General features: G+C 45.7%; 1 protein-coding gene across 6 annotated transcripts in view; it reads left to right on the forward strand.

Moving 5' to 3' along the window:
• slc8a3 (solute carrier family 8 member 3) overlaps nt 1-27,732 on the forward strand; it is a 482,997-nt gene that overhangs the window by 431,074 nt on the left and 24,191 nt on the right. For all 6 annotated transcript variants that reach the window (XM_073040235.1, XM_073040234.1, XM_073040238.1 and 3 more), the window contains one exon: nt 3,633-3,732. In XM_073040235.1, the coding sequence (XP_072896336.1) occupies nt 3,633-3,732 (100 nt within the window). The remainder of the gene's footprint in view (nt 1-3,632; nt 3,733-27,732) is intronic.

The following is a 27,732-nucleotide window of genomic DNA, read 5'->3' on the forward strand; positions in this document are numbered from 1 at the left end:
TTAAATGACCTTCATTTTTCTATTACATCGCTCCCATAAAACAAATTGTCCCAATCCACTCCTTCTAAATCATTTCGCATCTCCTCAATGTTAGCCTTTCTCCAATCAAAAATCTCAACCCTGGGTCCAGTCCTATCCTTCTCCATAGTTATATTGAAACTAATGGCATTGTGATCACTGGACCCGAAGGGCTCCCCAACACATACCTCCGTCACCTGACCTATTTCATTCCCTAACAGAAGATCCAACACTGCTCCTTCTCTAGTCGGTACCTCTATGTATTACTGCAAAAAACTATCCTGCACACATTTTACAAACTCCAAACCATCCAGCCCTTTTACAGAATGGGCTTCCCAATCTATGTGTGGAAAATTAAAATCTCCCACAGTCACAACCTTGTGCTTACTACAAATATCTGCTACCTCCTTACAAATTTGCTCATCCAATTCTTGCTCCCCATTAGGTGGTCTATAATACACCCCTATAAGTGTTACTACACCTTTCCCATTCGTCAATTCTACCCAAATAGCCTCCTTAGACGAGCCCTCTAATCTATCCTGCCAAAGCACCGCTGTAATATTTTCTCTGACAAGCAATGCAACACCTCCCCCTCTTGCTCCTCCAATGCTATCACACCTGAAGCAGTGAAATCCAGGAATAATTAGTTGCCAATCACACCCCTCCTGCAACCATGTTTCATTTATAGCTACAACATCATATTTCCAGGTATCAATCCATGCTCTAAGCTCATCCACCTTTCTTGCAATGCTCCTAGCATTAAAATAAACGCATTTAAGAAATTCTCCACCTCTTACTCTCTGTTTATCCCTAACCGTGCAAACAACTTTACTATCTTCTTTTTCTTCTTTCTCCCTTACATCTTCGGTCTGAGCGCTCCCCTTCTCTATCACCTGCCTATCCTCCCTCACACACTGTCTACAAGCTTTCTCTATTTGTGTACTAACCTCCTCTCTCCTAGACTCTTCAATTTGATTCCCACCCCCAACCATTCTAGTTTAAAGTCTCCCCAGTAGCTTTAGCAAATCTCTCCGCCAGGATATTGGTCCCCCTAGGATTCAAGTGCAACCCGTCCTTTTCGTACAGGTCACACCTGCCCCAAAAGAGGTCCCAATGATCCAGAAACTTCAAACCCTGCCCCTTGCTCCAATCCCTCAGCCACGCATTTATCCTCCACCTCATTCCATTCCTACTCTCACTGTTGCGTGCCACAGGCACTAATCCCGAGATTACTACCTTTGCGGTCCTTCTTCTCAACTCCCTTCCTAACTCCCTATATTCTCTTTTCAGGACCTCCTCCCTTTTCCTACCTGTGTCATTGGTACCTAAATGTACCATGACCTCTGGCTCCTCACCCTCCCACTTCAGGATATCTTGGATACGATCAGAAACATCCCAGACGCTGGCACCAGGGAGGCAAACTACCATCTGAGTCTCCTGACTGCGTCCATAGAATCACCTATCTGACCCTCCTAACTATCGAGTCCCCTATTACTACTGCCTTCCTCTTCCTTTCCCTACCCTTCTGAGCCACAGGGCCGGACTCTGTGCTGGAGGCACGGCCCCCAGGTAGGCTGTCCCCCCCAACAGTGCTCAAACAGGAGTACTTATTGTCAAGGGGTACAGCCACAGGGGTACTCTCTAGTATCTGACTCTTCCCCTTCCCTCTCCTAACCATGATGCACTTGTCTGCCTCCTGTGGCCCTGGTGTGACCACCTACTTATAACTCCTCTCTATCAACTCCTTACTCGCCCTGACCAGACGAAGGTCATCGAGCTGCAGCTCCAGTTCCCTAACTCGGTCCCTTAGGAGCTGCAGCTCGGCGCACCTGGCGCAGATGTGGACGTCCGGGAGGCTAGGAGACTCCAGGATCGACACCAAGAACAACAAGCTGCCCTCTCACTCATAATTCCCCCTTTCCTCAAATAACAGGAAAAATTGAAAATTAAACCTACCTTGCCTCACCCGTTTCCGCCTAACCCCGTTGAGCCAAAGCCCTTAAGCCTTCACTCTGCTCCCGGCTCACTCTGCTGCCCGCAAACGATGCTGCCCGCTATATGAGGCTGCGTTCCTTTTAAATCTTCCGCGCTTCACTGCCCGACATCACATGCCTGCGCAGTCCCGCCTCTCTTAACCCCGATGAGAAGAAAAAAATCAAAATGGCTCCCGCAGCACTCCCGTTCCGATTCTCAGACTTCCTTCTCCAAGTAGCTTGCACATTCTTAGGTCATGTTGGTCGTTAACACAAATGACACATTTTCACATTTTACATTTCAATGTACATGTGACAAGTAAAATAATCTGAAATGTGAGTAGGTGAGGAGATCATTGATTATGTTCAGTTACTGAAAGGTACTCAATAAAGGAAGTCTCAAGCAATGGCAGAAAAGCCAGATGCACACTTTGACTCCTGAGAATGACCAGCAACCGGCAGCAATTAATAGTGCTGATAGCAATGAAAATGTTAATGTTTCCCAAACTGGAATTATGCCAGTGTACATCCAATTTTTCAAATAGGGCAAAAGCAGAACTAGATAATTATAGGCCCATTAGCTTGACGTCAATAATAGGTCAGATGTTCCAGGGTGTCCTTGTAAATGCAATATTTGACCAACTAGGCAAGCGATTATCAAAGGTATTTAACATGATTTGCGAAAGGGAAGGCTGTGCCCCAGCAACTTGAAGTTCTTCAAGTTTACAGAAAGTCTTCCTAGACATGTGTATCACACACAAAATTGCTGGAGACACTGAATAGGTCAGGCAGCATCTGGGGTCGGGGGGTGGGGTGGATGGGATGAATAGTCCGGCTGAAACCCTTCAACAGAACCAGAAAGGTAGAGAGCAAAAGCTAAAATAAAATGGTGGGGGAGGGGATAAGCAGGAGCTGCTGGGTAATTGATGAGAGGGGGAGGGGATAAGCAGGAGCTGCTGGGTAATTGATGAGATGGGGAGGGGATAAGCAGGAGCTGCTGGGTAATTGATGAGAGGGGGAGATAGGAAGTGAGAAAGAGAGTGTCGTGAGAAGCTGGCAGGTGATAGGTGGAAGGAGCATAGGGCTGAAGGAGAAGGATCCAACAGGAGTGGAAGCAACGGAAAGGAGGTGAGGAACCAGAGGAAGGTGAGGGTGATGTGATGGCGAGGAGGGGAAAGGGAAGAAGTAAAGGAGCTGGTGGATAAGGGAAAACAGGAGGTTGTGGGGGGACTGGGGGAAGTGGTTAACATAAGTCAGAGAAATTGATGTTAATGCTGTCAGGTTGGAGACTACTGAGACAAAATATGAGGCATTGTTCCTCCAACCTGCATTTGGCTCAATGTTGCATTAGGGGAGGCGATGGATAGAGCTGTCTGTGTGAGAATGGGAAGTGGAATTAAAATGGCTGGCCAGTAGCAGATCCTGGCACTTATGGCAGATGGAGTAAAGGTACTTAGCAAAGGGAACCCCCAATCTGCTTCGAGACTCACCGATGTAGAGGAGGCCACAGTGGGAGCAAGTATTTGGGACTAGTGGAAGAGCTTTTTCAAGGAACTGGTAAATGCAGGATATGTCGAATGTTATTGGGTGATTCATTGTGCATTAGATCCGGCCATTAATTCTGCATCCTCTAATTGGCAGAGCACAGTGGATAAGCTCATAAAGAAGACGAACCTTGCACTTGTGGTCGGGACACATTCCTGGCGGGATCAGTTCATGGAGGCCATCACAGTCAGTGCAGGTGAGGTATTTATCCAAGTGCATCTGATTTATAGACTGCTTTTGACATAAGCTGTAACTTCCTTTGATCATGCAAAGTAAAACAGACCTGTTGACCATCTGCTTGCCTGTTACTCATTACAACAATGGCTCACCTCTGGAGATCCATGAACCTGGCCTCGTCTGGGGAATGGAGGTGGAGAGGGTCTGTAACTTTAAATTCCTTGGTGTTAACAGATCAGAGGATCTGTCACGGGATCAGCACATAAAAGTCATCACTAAGAAGGCACAGCAGCACCTTTAATGTCTTGGAAATTTGCATAGTTTTGGCATGTCACCAAAAACCTTGATAAACTTCTATCAGTGCAGAGTGTTTGCATCCTGACTGGTCGACTCATGGCCTAGTATGGAGACACCAATGGCCAGGAATGGAAAAGACTACTGAAAATGGTGGATACAGCCTAGTCAATCACTGGCAAATTCTTCCCCACCTTTGAGCACGTTTACATGGAATGCTGCCAGAAGAAAGTAGTATCCATCATCCAAGACCCCCCCCCCCCACCCCCCAGCCCCATCATCCAGACCATGCTCTCTTCTCACTACTATTACCATCAGGCAGGAGGTACAGACGCCTTAGGATCCACACCACTAGGAAACAGTTACTACATTACAGCTATCAGGCTCCTGAACTGACATGGATAACTTCATTCACCACTATTCTTAACTGATTCTATGACCTACAGGACCCTTTACAACTCATGTTCTCAGTAATAATTTTATTTGCATAATTTATCTTCTTTTGCACCTTGATTATTTGTCACCCTTTTTGTCTGCTCGAGTATAGTTCTAAAAAAAAACTCTACTGTATTTCTTTTTTTCCTGTAAATGCCTGCAAGAAAATTAAGACAGTATATGGTGAATACATAGGTAGAAAATACTTTGAACATTGAACTTTAAACAAGCTTGCGAAGTTTCTAGTAGTTTTGGATGGACTTTGACACTGCTTGTTGCCAGGAGGCAAAATGTGACTGTCCATATATGAAAAATTGTCAGTAAGTGGTAATGCTACCATCAGGTTGAAAAACAATAAGTAAAGGGAAGTTTTTCTTCAAATCAGACATCAGCACAGTCTCTGCTCATGCTAAGAGAACGATTATGCTCACTTTTTAGGACATAGAACACAGAATAGTAAAGCACAGTACATGATAGTTCAATATTTAGACCTATTCCAAGATCAATGTTACCCTTCCTCCCACATAGATCTCCATTTCTCATTGGTCTACATGCCAATTGAAGAGTTTCTTGAATATCCCCGATGTATCTGGTCACTCACCTACAGGAACGATATCAATAAGATTGAAAGAGTCCAGAGAAAACTTACAAGGATGTTGCCAGGTCTTAAGGACCTGAGTTATAGAGTAAGGTCAAATAGGCTCCGACTTCATTCCCTGGAGCATTATAGAATGAGGGGAGATTTGACAGAAGTGTATAAAATTATGAGGGATGTAGATAGGGTAGATGTAAGCAAACTTCTTCCACTGTGATTGGGTGAGACTACAACTAGAGGCCATGGGTTAAGGGTGAAAGGTTCTGGCTCTTGAACAAAAGGGGATAACTACACTCATTTAAGGACGCTGTAACATTGTCACTTCATGCTTGTTATTTATTACTTTTTTTTATATCTGCATTCACAGTTTGTTTACAGTTTACAGATCCTGTATATGGTTACTGTTCTATAGATTTGCTGAGTATGTGATGCACCACCAATAACTCCAAAAGACTGGAAATAGAGTAAATACTGAAAGGGTTTTATTAGCAGTAAAACAGAGTACGTCCATGCTGGATGACTGTGGGAGGAACAGAGACGCAATCACCTTTATCCAGGGGTCTGTAGGAGGAGCCACAGGAGCAGTCAGCAGAGGGGCGTGTCCAGACAGATATACATGGTTTGCCGCAGTATGCCCGCAGAAAAAGAATCTCAGGGTTGTATTGGTAGCAGGCATAGCGGGCCAGTTCTGACAAAGACTGAAAAGGGTCCTTAGCTGGAGCTGTGGAAAGAGAAACATTTTGCTCAGAACTGGCAAAGAGAAAACAGGTTAGCAGCCAGTTGAAAATATTGTATACGTTACTAAGAGAGCTGTTGACATTTGTTCAGCTTGTAGATCAGTTTAGTTTGGAAGATGAACATCCAATCAGAGAATTAAAATTTTGTCAGATTGCATTTGAAGACTGTGCCAGATTTCAATGTCAGAATTGATTCTCCAGTTATCAAAGCACTTATCGGGTATTTTTTTTAAATGCCTTCTACAGTTTGTTGCATATATTATAAGGAACAGACATGGGAAACAGATGAACGAAACCAAGTATTGACATCAGTTTATCGTGTTTCTGTTTCTGTTTTCGTGCGCACTTTTTCAGGGGTGAGGTCAGTCACGTGAAGAACACTGGAGATCTGTATTTCTCTTCCGCTACAGACCATTAAGGACACAATGGTGAATGCTTCAAAGCTGAAGCTGAAGGCTCTTTTTTAAATATGAATGTTGAAAGTTTTGGATATTAGAGGTCACACATCACAGACAATAGCTGGAGTTAAAATGAAAATCAGCTATGACTTATAACAGAACATCCCAAAGATTTCTTTTAACTATTCCCTCACACAACTTCCCCAGCGGCAAACCACCCTCGGGCTCGAGCATCCAAATGAATAACTGTTGAGAAGTGAAGGGCGGAATCCTCCACTCCTGTCCATTCAGTGTTGTGCTTCAGGGAGCTTGTGCAGCCAATGTGGCTCCAGCCCGACATTCCCTTGGAGGGCAGGAGGTCCATAACGCTGCATCACACTTCCCTAAAAGAATGATGCATTCAGTGGATAAATGTAGCTCTTGCGAGAAAGGACAAGAGTGTCTGGTGATAGGTAGCGGTGGCGAACAATGGAATTGGAATTTGTTTATTATTGCCACATGTACCAAGATGCAGTGAAAAGCTTGTCTTGCAAACTGTTCACACCGATCAGATCAATGCACAGTGCAATGAGGTAGAACAAGGTAAAACAATAACAGTGCGGAATAAAGTGTAACCGCTACAGGGGAAGTGCAGTGCAGGTAAACAATAAGGTGTAAGATCATAATGAGGTAGACTGGGAGGTCGAGAGTCCAACTTATTATACTAGGGAACCATCCAATATTCTTCTAATAGCGGGATAGAAACTGTCCTTGATCCTGGAGGTATGCTCTTTCAGGCTTTTGTACCTTATGCCTAATGGAAGAGGGGAGACCATGGAAAATGTCCAGGGTATGTGGGTCTTATATGATGCTGGCTTCTTTACTGATACAGTAAGAGGTGTAAACAGAGCCCACAGAGGAGTGGCTGGATTCCCTGATGTGCTGAGCTGTGGCCACAACTCTCCGCAGTTTCTTGAACCATGATGCCTCCAGATTGGATGCATTTGATGGGCATTGATAAAAGTTGGTTAGGCTTTGTACTTTTCCAGGCAGATCAACACAGCGAGAAGCAGAATGAGAGATTACTAGGTGAATGAAGATTCTGTGTTCTCTGTCCTTCCATCAACGAGAATATTTCTTCTCTGTACTCTGTTGAGGCCACTCATTACTTTGAACGTCTCTGCTCTGTTTTTTAAGCTTTTGACATGTAAGGGGAGCTTTTCTAGTGTCTCAAGCCTTTCAGTTACATTTTACTACATTTCAGAAGGCCTTTTCTGCATCTTCAGCAAGGATTCTGCATCCTCTGATGCTTGGAGTGCAAGAACAGGATGTAATATTCTAACTGTGGCTGAGCTTGCCTGTTATAGAGCGCTGTTATAAGTGCCTTACTTTGGTAATCCACATGTCTGTTTTTGAAGCTAGGCATATGTCCATCCATGTACACATTTGAGAATTTGTACTTGCATTTTTTCTCCTTATACTTCCTACCAAATTACACCACTTGGTACTTTTCTTTATGAAACGTCATCTGCCACAGGTCCATCCTCTTCACTAGACTGTCTGCATCCCCCTGAACTCATGTCACTTTCCTCCTGACCATTCACAACTTTTGTAGTCTGCTATGTTCCTTTTACACACAAATCCTATGTTTAAGGTATCATACATAACAGAGTCAGTACTGGCAGAAGTTCTTTGACCTACTTCAGTCACCCATCTGAGATTATTGAGATTGGTTTGACCTTGTGAGTGTGAATCATAGGGGTGGGAGATGCCTCAATGATTCTGTTCACTGCACCATCAGTGACCATGGAAGCATGGATGCATCTCCATGGAGGCTCCCATCTCCACCTCATTTACATCAGTAATTTTCAGGCTATCCTACTGGTTCTTCACTCTCCACCAGAGGAAAGTACACCTTCCTGTCTGTGCTAACAAGCTTTGTAATCACTGTAAACCCTCCAGTGACTGCTCGGGAATACAGGCCTAATATTTGTGGTTGACACTGAGTGAGATGGGGAAATCATGGCGATATATTGTCAGCCAGGCCTAAAATTTTGCTTCTGAGAACAGGGTAACTGCAGTCAAGTGGTGGGATTTTTACATTTCAGCAACGTGGTTCAGTTGGCATGTGCTTGGCTCGGAGTTACGGGTTCAGGACTCACTGAAGCACTTTGAACATAATCCAGGCTGCTTCCCACATGAGCCTGCTATTCAATCAGTTATTCAACATCCCACAAAAGAGCAGGAAATGCTGCTACTTTAACCAATCCTCCTCTCTTCACCAACAACAGAGGCCAACCAGCAGCCCACGTCTTCCGCCAGGGACAAGGCTGAGACATGGCCTGAATTGGCCCAGCTGGCAGAGGATTGCACACTCTGCCCACCGTCATCTGGCCAGCACAGCATCCAGAACCTGGCTGACAGAGGGGAAATTATTCCGATCGCAGAGAGCAATGGCGACATCAGGTCCCTACCATCGAGCACTATGTAAGATTTAGAAGCAGGGGTATGCCATTTGGCCCTTTATAGCTGCCTTATGACAGATAAAGAGCCATGTGGGGGGGATTGGAGTGAATGTGGGTTTCTGAAATGAAGTGCTGGTATCAGCAGAGCTCAAGCTGCCTGTTTTTATCCCTCATGTTGTTGCATCCTAAAGGGGAAGAGTTAGAATGGTGTACTGAGCTGTGAAGCTTGTGTATCACTTCAAGTACACTCTCAACATGGTGGTGGGCAGTCGATACTGGGTCAAGAAAGGGGGAGGACAACATGCCATGATGAGTCCTCAGTTGATTCAACCTTTAAAGCCTTCCTCTTCCAGTCCAACAAGCCTTACTCCCTACATGTTATTGGCCTAAAATTCTAACCATTCTGGAAAGCCTTGCATGGCTGACCACTAAATGTTTCACAGAGAGCCCAATGCTGCGAAATTCTATTACGTTTGTGCATACCGAGCTCAGCAATCCCAGTGCCCCTCACTATTATAAACTAAGCAGAGGGAAGCAGGGGGCCTGCTGTGTGTTGCAGGAGGAAGAGGGGGAGGAGTGGTGGGTAAAGACATCAAAACAGTGGCTTGGGACGGTGGAACTCCCTCCCCACCACTGAGCATATCTACACAAAGTGTTGTCACGGGAAAGTGCCATCCATTATCAGGGACATGCTCTCTTCTTGCTGCTGCCATCAGGAGGAAGATACAAGAGCCTAAAGACTCACAGCATCATGTTCAGGAACAGTTATTATCCCTCAACCATCAGGCTTTTGAACCAAAGGGGAAATCTTCACTCAACTTCACTTGCCTCATCACTGAAATGTTTTCATAGTCACTGAGATGTTCCCACTACCTGTGGACTCACTATCAAGGACTCTTCATCTCATGTTCTCAATATTTATTGTTTATTGATTTATTATTATTTCTTTCTTTCTGTAGTTGCACAGTTTGTTGACTTTTGCACACTGCTTGAATGCTCAAGTTGGTGCGGTCTTTCATTGATTCTATTATGGTTATTATTCTATTATGGATTTATTGAATTTGCCCACAAAAAAATGAAACTCAGGGTTGTATGTGGTGACACAATAATACTTCAGTAATGAATTTACTTTGAACTTTGCACTTTGAATTAGAATTGGGTTGGGAATGTTCAGAGTGGGGGGGGGGGAAGATTACTGGCCACTGTAAATTACTGCTTTTGTATAGTTGAATGATAGAACCTAGGATGTGTGGGGTGGGGAGGGGAGTTGATGATGGGAATGTGGGGAGAATAAAATGGGATAAGTGTAGGATTAGTGTAAGTGGCCGCAGATTCAATGGGCCAAAAGGCCTGCATTTGTACTGCAGGACTCTGTAGAGTCACGTTAGTGAGGATGATCCAAGCCTCGGACTGGCATCGGTTCTGAGTTGCTCTACAAAGTCAGAAAGACAAAACTGAGTCCTGGATAAATCTGAGGAAGAAGTTTCAGGGTTTAGGTACAGAGATTGCTGGAAAGGAGTTCAGATTCCAAATAGTTTCAGGGAATAAGCGTCAAGTGTCATGTGCCTGGAGAGAGGTGCGAATTGGGGAGGGAAGGGTGAGAATCACAAGTGGGTGGGGTTCTCAACCTGCCAGAGCAGGTCCGAAGTCTGATAAGTGTTGTCCATGAGTGTCCATGACCACATGGGCTCGAACATCAAGAATGTTATAAGCCCGAGCTCAGAGCGTTTCTTTATTGGCCTTTTTCCACATAGCATCAGATATCAGTTTTAGTATCAAGCCAATATATTAAAAGGATTACAAAGGTGACGTTAGAGAATTTTTGACAATTGGTGTTACATCCTTTTATAATTGCTTTAGGAACAGAGTAGATCACCAGCTAATCCATTATCAGGTCAGATTGTCATCTGCATCCGTTGCACTTTTTGATAACGTGCTCTGTTTATTCGCTCTGCGGCTCAGTGCAGTGTCAGGCCTCTGCAGCTCTTGTGTTCCCTCTGGTGGCCCCAGCTGATGCAGTTAGTAAATAGCTGGCAAACTTGTGCAAGGGCAATGAAGCACACCACAGGCAGTGATTTCAGCTCTCAAGTACGCCGAAGTGAAAATAAACTGCATACCACTAATTACTTGCAAGATTGCTACAGATGAAGTGAATGATAAACACAAGAGATTCTGCAGATGCTGGAAATCCAGAATAACACACACAAAATGTTGGAGGAATTCAGAAGGTCAGGCAGCATCTATGGAGAGGAATACGCAACCGGCATTTTGGGCCATATGCCCTGATGACCTTCTGTGTGTTACAGATGGAGAAGACCACATTTGGTATTATAATCCACCCACTCAATTGGCGCATAAAATCTCCATTTTATAATCCTGCTAATGATTTCACCGTTCCCTATCCTCTAAATTCCTCTAGTCTTGAAAGCTTCCAAGTTATTTTCACACCTCTAACTCAGGACATTTGATAACCCGGAATTCAATCACTCCACCATTGGAGGGATGTGCCTTCAACTTGCAAGTACCTAAACTCCAAACCTTCTTCCCCAGATTTATGCAGGTCTCTGGTTCATCTTTCACAGAGCTGCTCAGAACCGATGCCAGTCTGAGGCTTGGATCATCCTCACTAACGTGACTCTACAGAGTCCTGCAGTACAGATGCAGGCCTTTTGGCCCATTGAATCTGCACCAATTTCACTAATCCCTCTCTTATCCCATTTCACTCTCCCCACATTCCCATCAGCAACCCTCCTCTCTCCCATATCCCAGATTCTACCACTCAGCTACTCTAAAGGAACGATTTACTGTGACCGATTAACCTCCTAATCTCACGTCTCTGAGATGCGCGAAGAAGTCTGAGCACCCAGAGTAAACTTACACTCTCACAGGGAGAGCGTGCAGGCTCCACAAGGGCAGCACTACGGGTCCTGATGGAACCCAGATCACTGGAACTGTGAAACAGCAGCTCTACACGTTGTGCCTTGATGTGATCCAATGCCGGTTTATATCCAGTCACATTACTCTTTCAGCTTCCCACGAGGTTGCCTCTGTAGATTTGCCTCTCTTTCCTGTGAGCTCAGCATTAGTCCGAGCTTGATCTTTCAAGCATTCCACCACTTGTGTCCTCTCCACATCCATGATGTCCTCGAGGATGTCCAATCAGGATGTTCTGTAGGTGAAAATATATGTCCCTACCGGCTCCAAAGTAAACTGTTTTATCGAACAGTGCTGGTCACTGCTGTGCCGCAGCATAGCCAAAATATCTAGTGCTCATTCCTGCTAGGGTAATTCCCTGGGAATGCTAAAACTGTTCGTTTGGCCCTTTGCTTCCCCTCCCCAGAGTGCTTAAGTATATACAGGAAGGGGACTCTAGTAGGTGGTTCATCAGTCACTGATAACTGATGCACACACAGGCCCAGAGCCCAACAAGCTGTAGCTTGTGCACACAGGCAGACGCAAGGTGCGGGCCTAAGGTAAAGGCCTGGGCCTACATCTGAGTCCAGATAAGCAGATGCAGGCCAGTTTCGCTGTGGACGCATACACCCACGTTTGGTATAGAGTCGTAGAATGGTACGGCATGGAAACAGGTCACGCGCACACCAGCCTGCGGGCACCCATCCAAATTAATCCCACCTCTCAGGCGTTGGCTTGTAACCCTCTAAGCCCAGGAGATTCAAGAGCAAGCTGTCACTGGCTGTGCTCCCACCACCCTTTCAGGCAGTGGGTGAAGAATATAGAGTACTGTATGTATGCACGAGTCTGCATTTCGGCATGTTTCTGCAAGTCCAAGCACATCCATCATCTCTGATGAAATGTCAATGACCTGAAACCTTAATTCTGTTTCCCTTTCCCCAGATGCTGTCTGACCTGCCGAATCTCTCCTGCCTTTTCTATTTTTATACTAGATTTCCAGAATCTACATTTTTTATTTATTTTTAAAAAAGCACTATGAACTTTGCATAATCTTTTTGATAATGTGGGGAGAAAATAAGAGTTTAAATAAAAACACAAAAACTATTATTTTTCCTCTCTGAATCGGTCTTTTTAGTCTGATACCAGTGCTTCTGTGAGCAGTTTTAAATATAGATTATTTCCAGAATGTGGGACATGTTAGGCGGACTATTGTGTATTAGGAAGCTGTGGTTTTAAAAGCTTTACGTTGTCAGGAATTATTGGCTTGTCAGTTTCTTCTATTTATCAAGAAAGAGCATGTGATGACACGGGTGCTGAAATTGCCAAAGTTAGCGATATATTCTTTACAGAGATTATTGCTTTAAAGGTCATTGTCTGAAGTCCTTTCACCATACTGCCAGTTGTCTTCATTTTGTGAATGCTCTTCTCAGAAATGCCTACAACTGAGCAGCTCACCAAGCTGTCGTACACTTGAACTTTCAAGCAGCGGCATGGGTGGGATTTTTTTGCAACTAAGAATCTGGATCCTCCAAAACTTTGAGGGAGTTTAATTTCTTCACACCCCATTGCTTTAAGAAGTGGTATCAGGGAGTTGTAGTGGAATGACCTCTCTTTACATGCATGATAACTCCACATTGTTTCGCATTTTCCAGCAATAATTACGGCCCCATTGATTACAACAAACAGGCCATGTTCTATTTATTAGTGTGCAGTTTTCTAATGAAACGCAGATACAAGTGAAACTAGTTTGTCAGTCTTTGTAGTTTTCATTCGTTCTATTGTACTTCTTTGTTCTTTTGTGAGTGCCTACATGAAAATAAATCTCAAAGTAGTATACATGGTGACATGCACATATGTTGATAATAAATTTACCTTACACTTTGAACTCCGAAGCTGTTGACAATGAGACTCAGGCTGCAGTGATAAGGACTGGTCAGCCCTCCACAGTTGTGACCACCTCTTTGTAAGTATCAAAGTGAAACATGCGAGCACTCTTTACCCCAGTTCCAGCCCAACCTATCCATGTTCCTCATCTCCTGGTGTTCCCAGCTCCAGCTGTACACGTGACCCACACTCCACCCCAGATTCTACAACATACCCCTTCGAAATTCCTGGGCCCTGAGTTTTTTCCATCATAACTATAATTCCAGCAACATGCCAATTATTGATAGTTTATACTTTGCCAGCACAGGATGTCCAATGCAGTTTACCTCATGGTAAAAAGGATTCACAGGACACCATGTGAGAGGGGCTCCTTTAACAGCATTCCCAGTAATACGTGGCTGACCTCGCAGGTCCACGCTCAGTCAGTGGATAACAAGGACTCAGCATAATTAGTTTGGTGAGAGCTTAATTGTTGTCAACTCAGAAGTGAGTTTAGATTTTGACCTGTCGAAAGGAAATAAAATATGGGTGAGACGAAATGCGACCGAAAGGTTCACTGACAGATCAATGTAAATTCAGCAGTACAGGCCCAATGTGGTCCTAGCATAAAGATACAAAAGGAAGCTTTTGTTTCTTAATTGGAAATTGATTTCACCCTAACCTGATGGCGTGCAATTAAATCAGTTTGATTTTATTTCTCAAAGGTTACAGCAGTTAATCAAGCTGCTATCAGTGGGAGAGGTAGCCACATATAGAATGTTTAGGTCACTCATTGCTGAAAACTAATTTTCTAATGCTTGAAAAATATTTCAAAAGTGCATAGGTCACTTGCGGTATTTATAGCATTAACCAGCAAACAGATTGAGTCAGAGTATATTATCAGTAACATATCTATATTTATTTGTGTGAAATTCCTCTTCTTTGATTTAAATACAGCTGGAAACCCATTTTAAAATCAGTGGGCATTGTAAACAACTCTAGTCTGATATCAGACTCACAATATTTCATTTACAAGCAACAGGGCTAACAGTTTTGATTTTAACTTGTTAATCTGGCTTCATCCTAAAGGAGAACATGTCTACTGTGCATTAGCCATGAGAGAAACGCAGTCAGAGTAACTGATAAGCATTCATGCCAATAACTGATGTCGCCTCAGTGGATTTTAAAATTCAGCTGTTTCAACTCTTACTGTTTCCAAAGGAGAACAATGAATACTAACTTATCAGAATCAGGCAGATGCAATCAATATCAAATTTACTCCACAGGAGTCCAGTTGGAGCGTTCAGACAACATGAAAGATGTCTCCTGAATGCTTTCAAGTGACAAGACAGACTTAATTTGCTCACCACCAGAGACTGTATCACTCACTGGAAAATAGGCTGATGTTACTCTAGAGCTTTGACGCGGGGAGGTTTGTGTTGAATCATTTGGTTTTTATTAAGAATGTCTAGCGGGTGGTGGTGTGGAGATATGTCTCTATCAAAGGAGGTGTAAGGTGCTCCTTCCTTCTGCTAGCCGGCAGGCCACCCTTGTACGACCCGCTTAGCGCACCCCCCGATCAGGGTCACCTGAAGCCATTGGAGCAGGTGGTGGATGGTTGCATGAGCAGCTGGTGCAGATCGCAAGTCCTAGTTGTGCGACCACTGACACCAGGCTGAGGAGTATTGATAATGGCTGGGGTCACCCATCTTGTAAAGGCTCTGCCCAGAAGGAAGCAATGGCAAACCACTTCTGTAGAAAAAATTTGCCAAGAGCAATCATGGTCAGAGAGATCACGATTGCCTATGTCATACAGCACTGCACATGATGTTGATGAATCCAAATGAGCACTTTGAGTGGCATGGTGTTGATTTTGTTGTTATCAGTGGTTAAGTTTGCCCCTTTATTCTCTCTTTTGACCCAGCAAAAGAAGTATGATTCCCTAGATGTGAGAGGCTGCAGTCAACAATTGGATTTCTTTTGAAGAACGGAGAGATTTTGTCACTCTATTAGAGTATGGAAAGCAAAGAGATACCATTTGCAGGTGTCTGCTGACAATATTAATCATTAAAAGCATAGAACGCTTGGGATGTAGAGATACATAGAATTCCTGCCTCCTAGTTTCATTGACCTGGGTTCAATCTTGACCTTTGGTGCTGTGTGTGTAGTGTTTGCATGTTCTCACTGTAACAGTGTGGGTTCCATTTTCTTCTCCTGTTCCAAGATCATGCAAGTAGATCTGTATTCTGTAAATTACTCCCAAGTGTGTATGTGAGAGGTAGAATCTGGGAGGAGCTGATGGGAATGTGGGGAGAATAGAATGGGTTAGGGTAAGATTACTGTCATGGATGTTTGATGGTCAGTACAGACTCAGCGGGCCAAACAACCTGTTTTAGTGCCATAGGACTCTACGTCTGTGCATAGTGATTGCAAAACAATGGCCATTTCTCAGGTCAGTCCACAAACTATCTGATGAGCCGTGACTTCTGGCAGCCGGCCTGGTCAGATTCCCTGAGTGGAGCCTCCATCTCAGTGATGACATCTGCTGGTGATGGAGCCGTTCACCCTTCCCCAACTTCATGGCCTAGCGGTCTTACTTTCAAGGTAAAACCTCGTCAGTCTTACCAGCTGTCATTGATAATCCCTCTTTGACTGTACACTGAGTTTCATAATCCCTTCCAACCTCCCACCTAACCCTCCACCCCACTCTAACCTCGTTTTGAATTTTGGCCCCGCTCTGTCCTCTTGTTTCTCCGCATGTCGTCTGTGCTGGTTTTGTAGCAGGTTATAAAGTCACAAGTTACAATATGGTTACTCTAAACAGGAAACTTCATTTTCCAATAATTCCCAACCATCTGCTCTCCCTTTTTCATTGCTTTATGCTGCTCATTTACTGAATGTGCCTGAGTTGTTTTCATTATTGAACCATGAAATGCCATATTTAAATAAATCGGTGAGTGAGACACAAGGGTTCCAGCACCCTTGGCGGTTATCATGCCTGCTTTTACACTGGTCCAAATGCAGCCAGCTGCATTTATCGCTGATGAATTTTAGTTATTTGCAGAGACTGGCTTGGCTAGAATTGTTTTCTTTTGAACAAATAAGACTGAGGGTACATTATGTACAAAATGATGGGAGTCCTCAGAGGATCTGTTTCCATTAATGGTAGAGTCAGCATCGGAGAGAGCATAGATTTAAGGAAATTGACAGAAGGAGGCTTTTGGGCATTTGTTTCCATGCAGAGAATTGCGAGTGTCTGGAACTCGCTGCCTGAAAGACAGTGAAGGCAGAAACGATTATAGCATTTCAATGTACTGTACTGTGTGGAGGCAAAAACCTGAGGTACCAGAACCTGTGAGTGAGAAAGTTAGTTCTGTCAAATTTCTATGCTTTGCCCAGACATATCTGTGTGTGTATATATATAGCCAGGGTGCCTAAGACTTTTGGACGGTACTGTGTTTCTCAATTTGAACAGAGAGCAAGTTTGTAAATCTGGCAGAAACAAAAGATACTATAAGACCATAATACATAGGAGCACAATTAGGCCAACATTTTCTCAACCACTGAGATCAGGCTAACTGGTCTAAAATTTCCTTTCTGCTGCCTTCCACCTTTCTTAAAGAGTGGAGTGACTTTTTAAATTTTCCAGTCTTCTGGCACCATGCCAGAGTCCAATGATTTTTGAAAGATAATTACTAATGCCTCCACAATCTCTACCACTGCCTCTTTCAAAACCCTCAGGTATAGTTCATCTGGTCCAGGTGACTTATGTACCCTTAGGTCTTTCAGCTTTTTGAGCATCTTCTTCCTAGTGATAGTAACTGTACTCACTTCTCTTACCCTGCACCCTTCAACATCTGGCACACTGCTAGTGTCTTCCACAGTGCAAAATACTCATTTAGTTCATCTGCCATCTCTTTGTTCCTCATTATTATTTCTCCAATTTCATTTTCTAGCAGTCCTATATCCACTCTCATCTCTTTTATTTTTTACATACTTGATGAAGCATTTGCTATTCATTTGAATATTGTTTGCTAGCTTGCTTTCATATTTCACCGTTTCCTTACTAATGATTCTTCGCGTTGCTTGGTGTAGGTTTTTATCTTACTGCTAATTTTTGCTTTGTTGTATGCCCTCTCTTTTGCCTTTTAATCAGCTTTGACTTCCCTTGGTAGCCCCAGTTGTACTATCTTGCCGTTTGAGTATTCACTCATTTTTAGAATACATTTATCCTGCACCTTCCTCATTTTCCCCAGCAATGTATGCCATTTCTGCTCTGCTGTCATCTCTGCCAGCATCTTCTTCCAGTTTACTTTGGCCAACTCCTCTCTCATACCACTGTAATCATATTTACTCCACTGAAATTCTGCAACATCAGACTTTACTTTCTCCCTATCAAATTTCAAGTTGAACTCAATCATATTGTGGTCAGTGATTCCTAAGGGTTCTTTTACCTTAAGCTCCCTAATCAGCTCTGGTTCATTATGTAACACCCAATCCAGTAGAGCTACACTCCTAGAAGGCTCACCAACAAACTACGCTAAAAAGCCATCTCGCAGACATTCAACAAATTCACTCTCTCGGGGTCCATTGCTAACCTGATTTTCCCAATCGATCTGCATGTTGAAATCTCCCATGATTATCATAACATTGCCCTTTTGGCACGTCTTTTCTATTTCCCTTTGTAGTCTGTAGTCCACATCCCAACTACTGCTGGGAGGCCTGTATATAATTGCCATCAGGGTCCTTTTATCCTTGCAGTTTCTTAACTCGACCCACAAGGATTCAACATCTTCTGATCCTGTGTCACACCTTTCTATTGATTTGATGCCATTCTTTGCCAGCAGAGCCATGCTACCCCCTCTGCTGTAACTTCCTATCCCTCCGATACAACCTGTAACCTTGGACATTCAGCTCCCAACTACAGCCATGATTCAGTGCTGGCCACAACATCATAGCTGACAATCTGTAATAATGCAACAAGATCATCCACCTTAGTTCTTATATTCCGCGCATTGAGATGTAACACTTTGAGTGCTGTATTTGCTACCCTTTTTGATTCTGCATCCCAAATGCACTGATACTCACCCTGCTGGCTGCAATTTTGTCTTGGATCATCTGCCTGCCCTTCCTGACAGTCTGCCTACACACTATCTTTGCAATTTTACCATCCATCCTATCCTGAGTCTGTTCACTCCGGTTCCTACCCCCTACCAAATTAGCTTAAACCCTCCCCAACAGCTCTAATAAACCTGCCTGCAAGGATATTGGTCCCCCTCGGGTTCAGGTGCAACCCATCACTTTTGAACAGGTAATACCTCCCCCAGAAGAGATCCCAATGATCTAAGAACCTGAAGCCCTGCCTCTTGCACCAACATCTTAACCATACATTAATTTGCCATTTCATCCTGTTTCTACCCTCAGTCGGGCATGGCACAAGCATCAATCCAGAAATTCCTACCCTGGAAGTCCTGCTTCTCAGCGTTCTACCTAGCTCTCTAAATTCTCTTTTCAGGACCTCTTTGCCTTTCCTTCTTATGTCATTGGTACCAGGATGTATCAAAACATTTGGCTGCTCTCCCTCCCTATCCAAAATGCTGTGGACACGATGTGAGATGCTCCTGACCCTGACATCGGGGAGGCAACATACCATTCGGGTGTCCTGTTCACATCCACAGAATCTCCTGTCTGTTACCATGACTACTGAGTCCCCTATCACTACTGCTCCTCTCTTCTCACTCTTTCCCTTCTGCGCCACGGTACCCATGCTCAGTGCCAGTAACCCAGTCTCTGTGGCATTCCCCTGGGAGGCATCCCCCACCGGGGTGCCTCACGCTAACTGAAGATTCACATTTCCATTTCTCCTGACAGTCAGCTACTCCCCTCCTGCAACTTAGAGGTGACTACTTCCCTGAAACTCTGATCGATTCTGCCATACAAGCCGAAGGTCATCCAGCTGCTGCTCCAGATCCCTAACACGGACTTCAAGGAGCTGCGGCCGGCTGCACTTCACGCAGATGTAGGTCCCTGGGATGTGTATGGGACAGGTGGCAGAAAAGGAGCACCTGAGCTTGGGGGTGTGGGGGAGGGGGGGTGGGAGTGGTGTAGTGTAGCCACACCCAGCCCTGAGACACCAGGCAACATCATCTGATTCCAAACGATTGGTTTACTGATCATTACAGAATGTCTCTGTGGTATTTCCCACTCCCTCACCTCTCCCTTCCCATTTTCCCAACCATGATGCCCCTCTCCCTGCCCCCTTCCCACTCTCAGTCGACAATAGAGACCCATATCAGAATCAGGGCATGATCACTCATGAAATTAGTTTTTTTGTGTGTGGCAGCAGTACAGTGCAATACATAATTTTACTATACTACTGTGCAAAAGTTTTAAGCATCCTAGCTATGTATATATGCCTAAGGCTTTTGCACAGTACTCTAGATTGATAGACAGATGTAACAGGAAATCAGATGGTTCCAATTGGAGGGAAAACAGTTTTGTTACTGTACATTGGGAAGATTTGTAGTTACCCAGAGGTCAGAACGTGAATAAAGTCAGTGGAAGATACAACCTAAAAATTGGCAACCAAAAAAGAACAGAAATAAAAGGAATACCAGCTAATAAAAGGCTCGTGCTGATGTTAGGAAAATCTGAATATTTTACAAGTTGAAATTCCTTTGCACAATGTAATTATTGAAGATGTTAAGCTTTTGTATACAGTTCTTTTGTCCATTATTTTAACTGAGAAGTTTATTCATGTAAAATAACTGGGTTAAAATGTCATTGTAGCAAACAAGGACATCTAAATCATTAAGCCATTCATTACCAGAGTCACACAGAATGATTTGAAAGCATTAACTGCTTGAGTCCCACCTTCCCAATGACACCATACAATAATGTTATAGAACTGGTGGGCAGGAAGGATAAAGAAAAAGTAGAAAATAGCAAACTACAGTTCCAACAGGGATATATCAGAGAGCACATTATCTGTTCTCTTCAAACAAAACAAAGCTGTTAGATCCAAGTCTACTTAAATCTGAAAAAGGCTACTTATGTCACTGGGATTATTATCTCTAAAGATTGAGTCTATGTGTCATTATTTTATTTTGGTCTCAATATTCATCTGTCTCTAAGCTTCTGCATTGCTGTGCTTTATTTCAATGATTAAATTAGTCTATCTTATTGATGTGTATTTTGAATGCACATTTCACTTTTAGTAATGATGGGCAGTTAAAATCAAATCTGGGATAAGTTCCTGAAGACAGAGAATAACTATGACACTTCAATGCCATTATAGAAACCTGACTGATGGTTTACTTCATATAAGTTAACTGGCTGTGAAATGTTTTCTGATACCAGAAGCACAGACATAAGTTACAATGCTGCTGCTAAGGTTGATAGTAGCCGTGGATAACATTTTAAAAATCTTGTCCAGTGTCTGGGTTAAGCATAGATTTTGTTGCCTGGCATTCACGCTCAGTCCAGATCAATATAGTGAGAGTATTTTATCCCGCCGCCACCTGTAAGGAGTTTATATGTTCTACCTGTGTCTGCGTGGGTTTCCTTCATATGCTCTGATTTCCTCCCACAGTCCAAAGACGTACCAACTGGTTGGCTAATTGGTCATTGTAAATTGTCCTGTGATTAGGCTTGGATTAAATTGGGGATTTCTGGTTGGCATGGCTCAAAGGGGTGGAAGGGCCTATCCTGTGCTGTATCTCAATAAAAAAACATATGTCTCCGTACAATTGATTCAGCCATTCCTAACTCCAGCTCATGGTGGCTGCAAGCCCAAACCACGTGGCAAGCTCACGTTGGCAAATGCAGCAGGAATTTTGAGCACAGAATGACTCCTCGTTGGCATGAATGCTTCTCCTGCTCCTTTACTCTCAGTAGCATTGAACTGAAAGCTCTTCGCACAGTGGCTTCTCCTGCCTTTTTCATTCCTTTCAGCTTCTTTGTACTTTGGTATTTTTGCCTCGCTCAGGTATCAGCGGAGTGAACTAAGGAATTAATTCATGTACTGAACTATTGAAGCAGGAGTACAGGATATTAAGCTATTTGTTAATAGAATCACATAAAACAATCTGAATGCATTAACTGTTCGAGTATCTCCTTCATTCCACAACTTGCAAAATCATGTTCTTTACCCTTTGTTAGGAAAGTTAAGGAAAAATTGATAATCCGCTGAAAACTCACATTCACTTTGTTTTTAGTTAATTAAAGATCTTTAGACTTCAAAGCATCCAAATGCAAAAAAATTGACAAGGTCACACATCGTTAGTTTAGATTCTGGAGATCCAATGAGAAAACACGATTCAAGTCTCTCGCAAAATGTATTATTATTTTGTTACTTTACTGTTTGAGTTTATCCTTCAGTCTTTCAAGTAGCAAAAGAGCTTTTCCCTCCTGTGTAACACGTCTATTTAAAGAGGAATTTATTCAAGGACTGTGAGGGCTCTGGCAAGACCAGCATTTATGCCCATCCCCATTTGACTTGAAGAAGGTCACTTCATAACTCTGGCGTAATAGAGATTTGACCAGCAGCCAACCTGGACATCAGAAGTCTGGAGAGGAAGAGACTTCAATGAAATCCACAGCCCGAGGATAAAAGACAGCAGCAGCAGGCTGAGGCAACACAGTAGAGCTTTAACCAGTGGCCAATCACCATCTGGGATTGACTAGTAAAAGTAAATTGAAGGAAGGCAGGGGCAAGCGTTGCAGCCATCATCTGAGTGGACAGAGTCAGAGTGATGATTTTGAGGCTTCAGCTCTTAGATTATTTAGTCAGAGGAAGCAAAGGAAAGAAACATCAACTTTTTTTCATTCTATTCTGCTCAGCTAGGACAGTACAGATAACAGGCAGGATAGTGAAATGCTCTTCTTGCAGGATGTGGGAAGGCAGGGAGACCTCCAGTGTCCCTGACGACTACAACTGCGAGAAGTGCATCCGGCTGCAGCCTCTCACAGACTGCGTTAAGGAGATGGAGCTGGAACTGGATGCACTTTGGATCATTCAGGAGGCTGAGTGGTGATAGTGGTGGAGAGAGTATAGAAAGGTAGTTACACCCAAGGTGCAGGTCACAGGAAACTAGGTGACAGTCAGGAAGGAGAAAGGGGTTAACGAGCCAGTGCAGAGTACCCCTGTGGCCATACCCCTCAGCGACAAGTATGTTACTGCTGGGGGGAGGGAATGACCTAACAGAGGAGAGTCACAGTTGTCAGGTCTCTGGCACTGAGTCTGCCTCTGAGACTCAGAAGGGAAGGGGGGAAAAGAGGCATGCTGTGGTGATGGGGGATTTGTTAGGGGATCAAGCCCTCAGCATTTTTCAGTGCGAAGGTGATGCACCATCAATAACTCTCGGAGACAGGAAGTGAACGATAGGCTTTTATTAACAGCAAAAAGGGAGCACAACATCTCGAAGACTGAGGGAGGAGCAGTGCCCCAATCGCCTTTATACTGGGGTCTGTGGGAGGAGCCACAGGAGCAGTCAGCAGGGGGCGTGTCCAGACAGATATATGTTGTTCACCACATTCACCCCCCCCCTTTGTTTCAAAAGAGAGTCCCCACGAGGCGAAATTTCTGACGTATATTTACAGGTCAAGTCTATCAGGCGGTCGAGTCCGTTGCTGCGATCTATGTAGCACCAGCTGTGATTGCACCGGTGACGGTGGTTCTGCTGGCTCCGGCCTGACTTGAGGTGCCAGCCCATTAGGCATCAGTAATCCCTCATGCGTGTGCGTGGTGCCCGGTATGGGAGTGTCGTGAAGTGTCTGTGTAGTGCTTGGTGTGCGCGGTGTCTCGTGGGTATATACATCGGTGGGTACGGGGTTCATAGTCACCATGGAGTGTTCGGGGTAGGGGTCTGGTGCTCCTGCGGGCGCCAGGTCACGGACGGAGACCGTGTCCTCCCGCCCATCAGGTAAGACCACGTAGGCATACTGGGGGTTCGCATGAAGTAGGTGGACCCTCTCGACCATCAGGGAGTATTTATTGCTCCTCACATGTTTCCGGAGCAGCACTGGCCCTGGGGATGTCAGCCAAGCCGGTAGGGTGGTCCCGGTGGTCGACTTCCTAGGAAAAGAAAAGAGTCGCTCATGAGGGGTGGCATTGGTGGACGTACATAACAGGGAGCGGATGGAGTGGAGTGCCTCTGGGAAGACCCATGCCAGCGAGAGACCGGCAATCCCTTTGACCTAAGGGCTAAGAGTGTGGCCTTCCACACAGTGGCATTCTCCCTTTCCACCTGTCCATTCCCCCGGGGATTATAGCTCGTGGTACTACTAGTAGCAATACCCCTAGCCAGCAGGTATTGGCGCAGCTCATCACTCATAAACGAGGACCCTCTATCACTGTGGATATAGCAGGGATATCCGAACAGAGTGAAGAGCTGGCGCAGGGCTTTTATGACGGACGTGGCAGTGATATCGGGGCAGGGGATGGCAAAGGGGAACCACAAGTACTCGTTGATTATGTTAAGAAAGTAAACATTGCGGTCGGTGGAGGGAAGGGGGCCTTTAAAGTCGACACTCAGTCGCTCAAAGGGGCGGGTGGCCTTGATAAGTTGTGCCTTTTCAGGATGGTAGAAGTGCGGTTTGCACTCAGTGCAGACTTGGCAGTCCCTGGTCATCGTCCTGATTTCCTCAAGGGAGTAAGGCAGGTTCCAGGCTTTCACGAAATGGTAAAATCGGGTGACCCCCGGATGGCAAAGATGTGCATGGAGGGCGTATAGCTGGTCGAGCTGCACGCTGGCACACGCTCCCCGGGATAGGGCATCGGGGGCTCATTGAGCCTTCCAGGCTGGTACAGGATGTCATAGTTGTAGGTGGAGAGTTCTATCCTCCACCTCAAAATTTTATCAGTTTTGATTTTGCCCCGCTGTTGGTTGCTAAACATGAACGCAACTGAGCGCTGGTTGGTCAGCAAGGTGAACCTTTTGCCGGCGAGATAGTGCCTCCAGTGCCTAATAGCTTCCACTATGGCCTGGGCTTCTTTCTCCACCGCGGAGTGCCGAATTTCAGGGCCTTGAAGGGTACGAGAGAAGAATGCTACCGGCCTTCCTGTCTGATTGAGGGTAGCAGCCAGCGCGAAGTCGGAGGCATCACTCTCCACTTGGAAGGGAATGGCCTCGTCCACCACATGCATCGTTGCTTTGGCAATGTCCCCTTTAATGCGGCTGAAGGCTGAGAGGGGAAATGTGGTGGACTTGACCAGGGGCGGGCCTTGTCTGCGTAGTGAGGGACCCGTTGGACGTAATAGGAAAAGAAGCCCAGGCACCGTTTGAGGGCTCTGAGGGTGGTGGGAAGAGGGAGTTCCAACAAGGGGTGCATATGGTTGGGGTCAGGGCCAATGACACCGTTCTCCACGACATACCCAAGGATAGCAAGTCGGGTGGTTCCGAACACACACTTGTCCCTGTTATAGGTAAGGTTAAGAGCTTTGGCCGCTTGGAAAAATTATTGGAGGTTGGTGTCATGATCCTGCCAGTCGTGACCGCAGATGATGATGTTATCCAGAATTTCTGACAGTGATTGGTGGGAGCGGCCCATCATACTCCATTGTCACACTTTTCAGGTGGCTCTGGAAGTCCAGCCCCAATAGCAAAGGGGCACACAGTTGAGGCATGACCAGTAACGTAAAGTCCTGATATTCTGTGCCCTGCACCACCAGTGTCGCTACACAACCCCCCCGGGTGTCTGTGGAATGTGATCCAGAAGCCATGGTGACCCTCTGGTTTACCGGCCGTGTCACGAGTCCGCAGCGTTGCACCGTGTCCGGGTGAATAAAACTCTCAGTGCTGCCCTTGTCAAACAGGCTGCTAGTCTTGTGCCCTTCCACCAGGATGTCCACCATTGACCTTGCGAGCTGGTGTGGGGCGCTTTGGTCGAGGGTCACGGAGGCCAGAGTTGAATCGCCATCTTGGTGCCCAATAAGCACCCGTGGGTCGGAGGTAGGGTGAGGTGGCGCCGACCAAGATAGCCAACCCCATGTCTCGCACGCGGCGGGCAGGCAAGATGGCGGCGACCAAGATGGCGACCCCCATGCCTCGCACGCGGCGGGCAGGCAAGATGGCGGCGACCAAGATGACGACCCCCATGCCTCGCACGCGGTGGGCAGGCAAGATGGCAGCGACCAAGATGGCCGCCCCCATGCCTCGCACGCGGCGGGGCAGGCAAGATGGCGGCGACCAAGATGGCGTGCCCCATGCCTCGCACACGGCGGGCAGGCAAGATGGCGGCGACCAAGATGGCGACCCCCATGCCTCGCACGTGGCGGGCAGGCAAGATAGCGGCGACCAAGATGGCGACCCCCATGCCTCGCACACGGCGGGCAGGCAAGATGGCGGCGACCAAGATGGCGACCCCCATGCCTCGCACGCGGCGCTGCTCGACCCCGCTCGTGGTTTGGTCTTACAGGCCTTGGCGAAGTGGCCCTTCTTGCCGCAGCTGGAGCAGGTAGCTTCTCGGGCCGGGCAGCATTTTCGGGGGTGCTTTTCGAGTCCGCAGAAGTAACACTGCGCGGACTTGGCAGCAGCCATGGTCGACTCGTCGGTGGGTTGCGGGGACTTCACAGACTCGCAACTGGCAGCAGCCGAGGTCGACTCGCTGGCGGGTTGCGGGGTCTGCAGCGTCCATGAGGCCGGCGGGAGATCGCGCACCTGGACAGCGTCAGCATTGTGCAGAGCAGCCTCCAGCTTATCGGCCAGCTCGATCACCGAATGTAAGGTAAGAACGGCGTGTTCCAGCAGCCGCTGGCGCACGTACACTGACCTGATCCCTGTAACAAAAGCGTCTCTCACTACTAGCTCCGCATGCTGTTCCGCCGTCAGTCCCCTGCAATCGCAGGCCCGCACGAGTGTCTGTAGGGCCCGGACAAACTCAGCGCTCGACTCTCCAGCCCGCTGCCGCTGTGTCGCTAAGCGATGTCTTGTGTAGACAGTGTTCACCGGCCGCCGGTATTGCCTTTTGAGGGCATCCATCGCACCCTGGTAGTCCGTTTGGTCTCTGATCATGGAGTAGACCCTTGGACTGACCCTGGAGAGGAGAACCCTGCGCATCGTGGCAGGATCGGTCACATAAATCTCCTCCAGGTACGATTCGAAGCATGCTAGCCAGAGTTCAAAGGCGTCACCAGCTTACTGGGATTGAGGGTCGAGATCCAATCTGTCGGGTCGTAAAATGCTCTCCATGTTTTAAAATTGCTGCTAATAAAATTGATGAACCTTCAATAACTCTCAGAGACTGGAAGTGATTGATAGGCTTTTATTAGCAGTAAAAAGGGAGCATGACACCTCGAAGACTGAGGGGGGAGCAGTGTCTCCAATCGCCTTTATACAGGGGTCTGTGGGAGGAGCCATAGGAGCAGTCAGCAGAGGGGCATGTCCAGACAGGTATACATAGTTTACCACAGAGGGTGAACAGCCAGTCATGGTCCATGTAGGTACCAATGATATGGGTAGGACAAGTGACGAGGTTCTGCATAAGGAGTTCATTGAGTTCGGTGCTAAGTTAAAGGGCAGGAGCCCCCAGGATTGTGGTCTCAGGACTGCTAACCATGCCATATGCTAGTGAGGCTAGAACTAGAAAGATTATAAATTTTAATACGTGGTTAAGGAGTTGGTGTAGGGGGGAGGGCTGCACATTTTTGGATCATTGGGCTCTCTTCCAGGGCAGTTTGGAACTGTACAGAAGAGACAGTTTCCACCTGAACTGGAGGGCTACTAATATACTAGTGGGAAGGTTTGTTAATGCTGCATGGTGGGGTTTAAACTAGAGTTGCAGGGGTTGGGAACCAGGGTGCCAGAACAGTTAGTGGAGATGTTTGTGGAAGCAGATGTTAGTAAGAGCTCAGACAAAGTTAAGAATCACAAGATTGAGCATGGTGTGTCTAGTGTCCTAAGCTGCCCAATTTTCAATGCAAAAAGTAGCATAGGAAAGGCAGATAATTATTCTGCAGATGAGGCAGCTGGTTGACAAACAATGTGTAGTGAGGAGAGGCTGTGATAGGGCAAAATTACAGTCAGTCAGCAGGATGAGTTGCAACATAAAAGGTAGACAAAATTGAAAAGGGTAAATACAGGACAAAAGATGTTATATCTGAATACATGCAGTATACTGAATCAGGTAGATGAACTGATTGGCAGGTGCAAAGGGACTTTGTGAAAGACTCCCAGAAGGTTAATTCACAGGTTGAGTCTGTGGTAAAGAAGGCAATGTTGGCAATTATTTCAAAGGGAAATGGAATATACAAACAAGGAGATAAAAATGAAGCTTTATAGTCAGGCCGCTCTTAGAATATCGTCAACAGTTTTGGGCCTCTTATCTCAGAAAGGACGTATT

The sequence above is a fragment of the Hemitrygon akajei genome, chromosome 3, assembly GCF_048418815.1.
Source record: "Hemitrygon akajei chromosome 3, sHemAka1.3, whole genome shotgun sequence".
NCBI lineage: Eukaryota > Metazoa > Chordata > Chondrichthyes > Myliobatiformes > Dasyatidae > Hemitrygon > Hemitrygon akajei.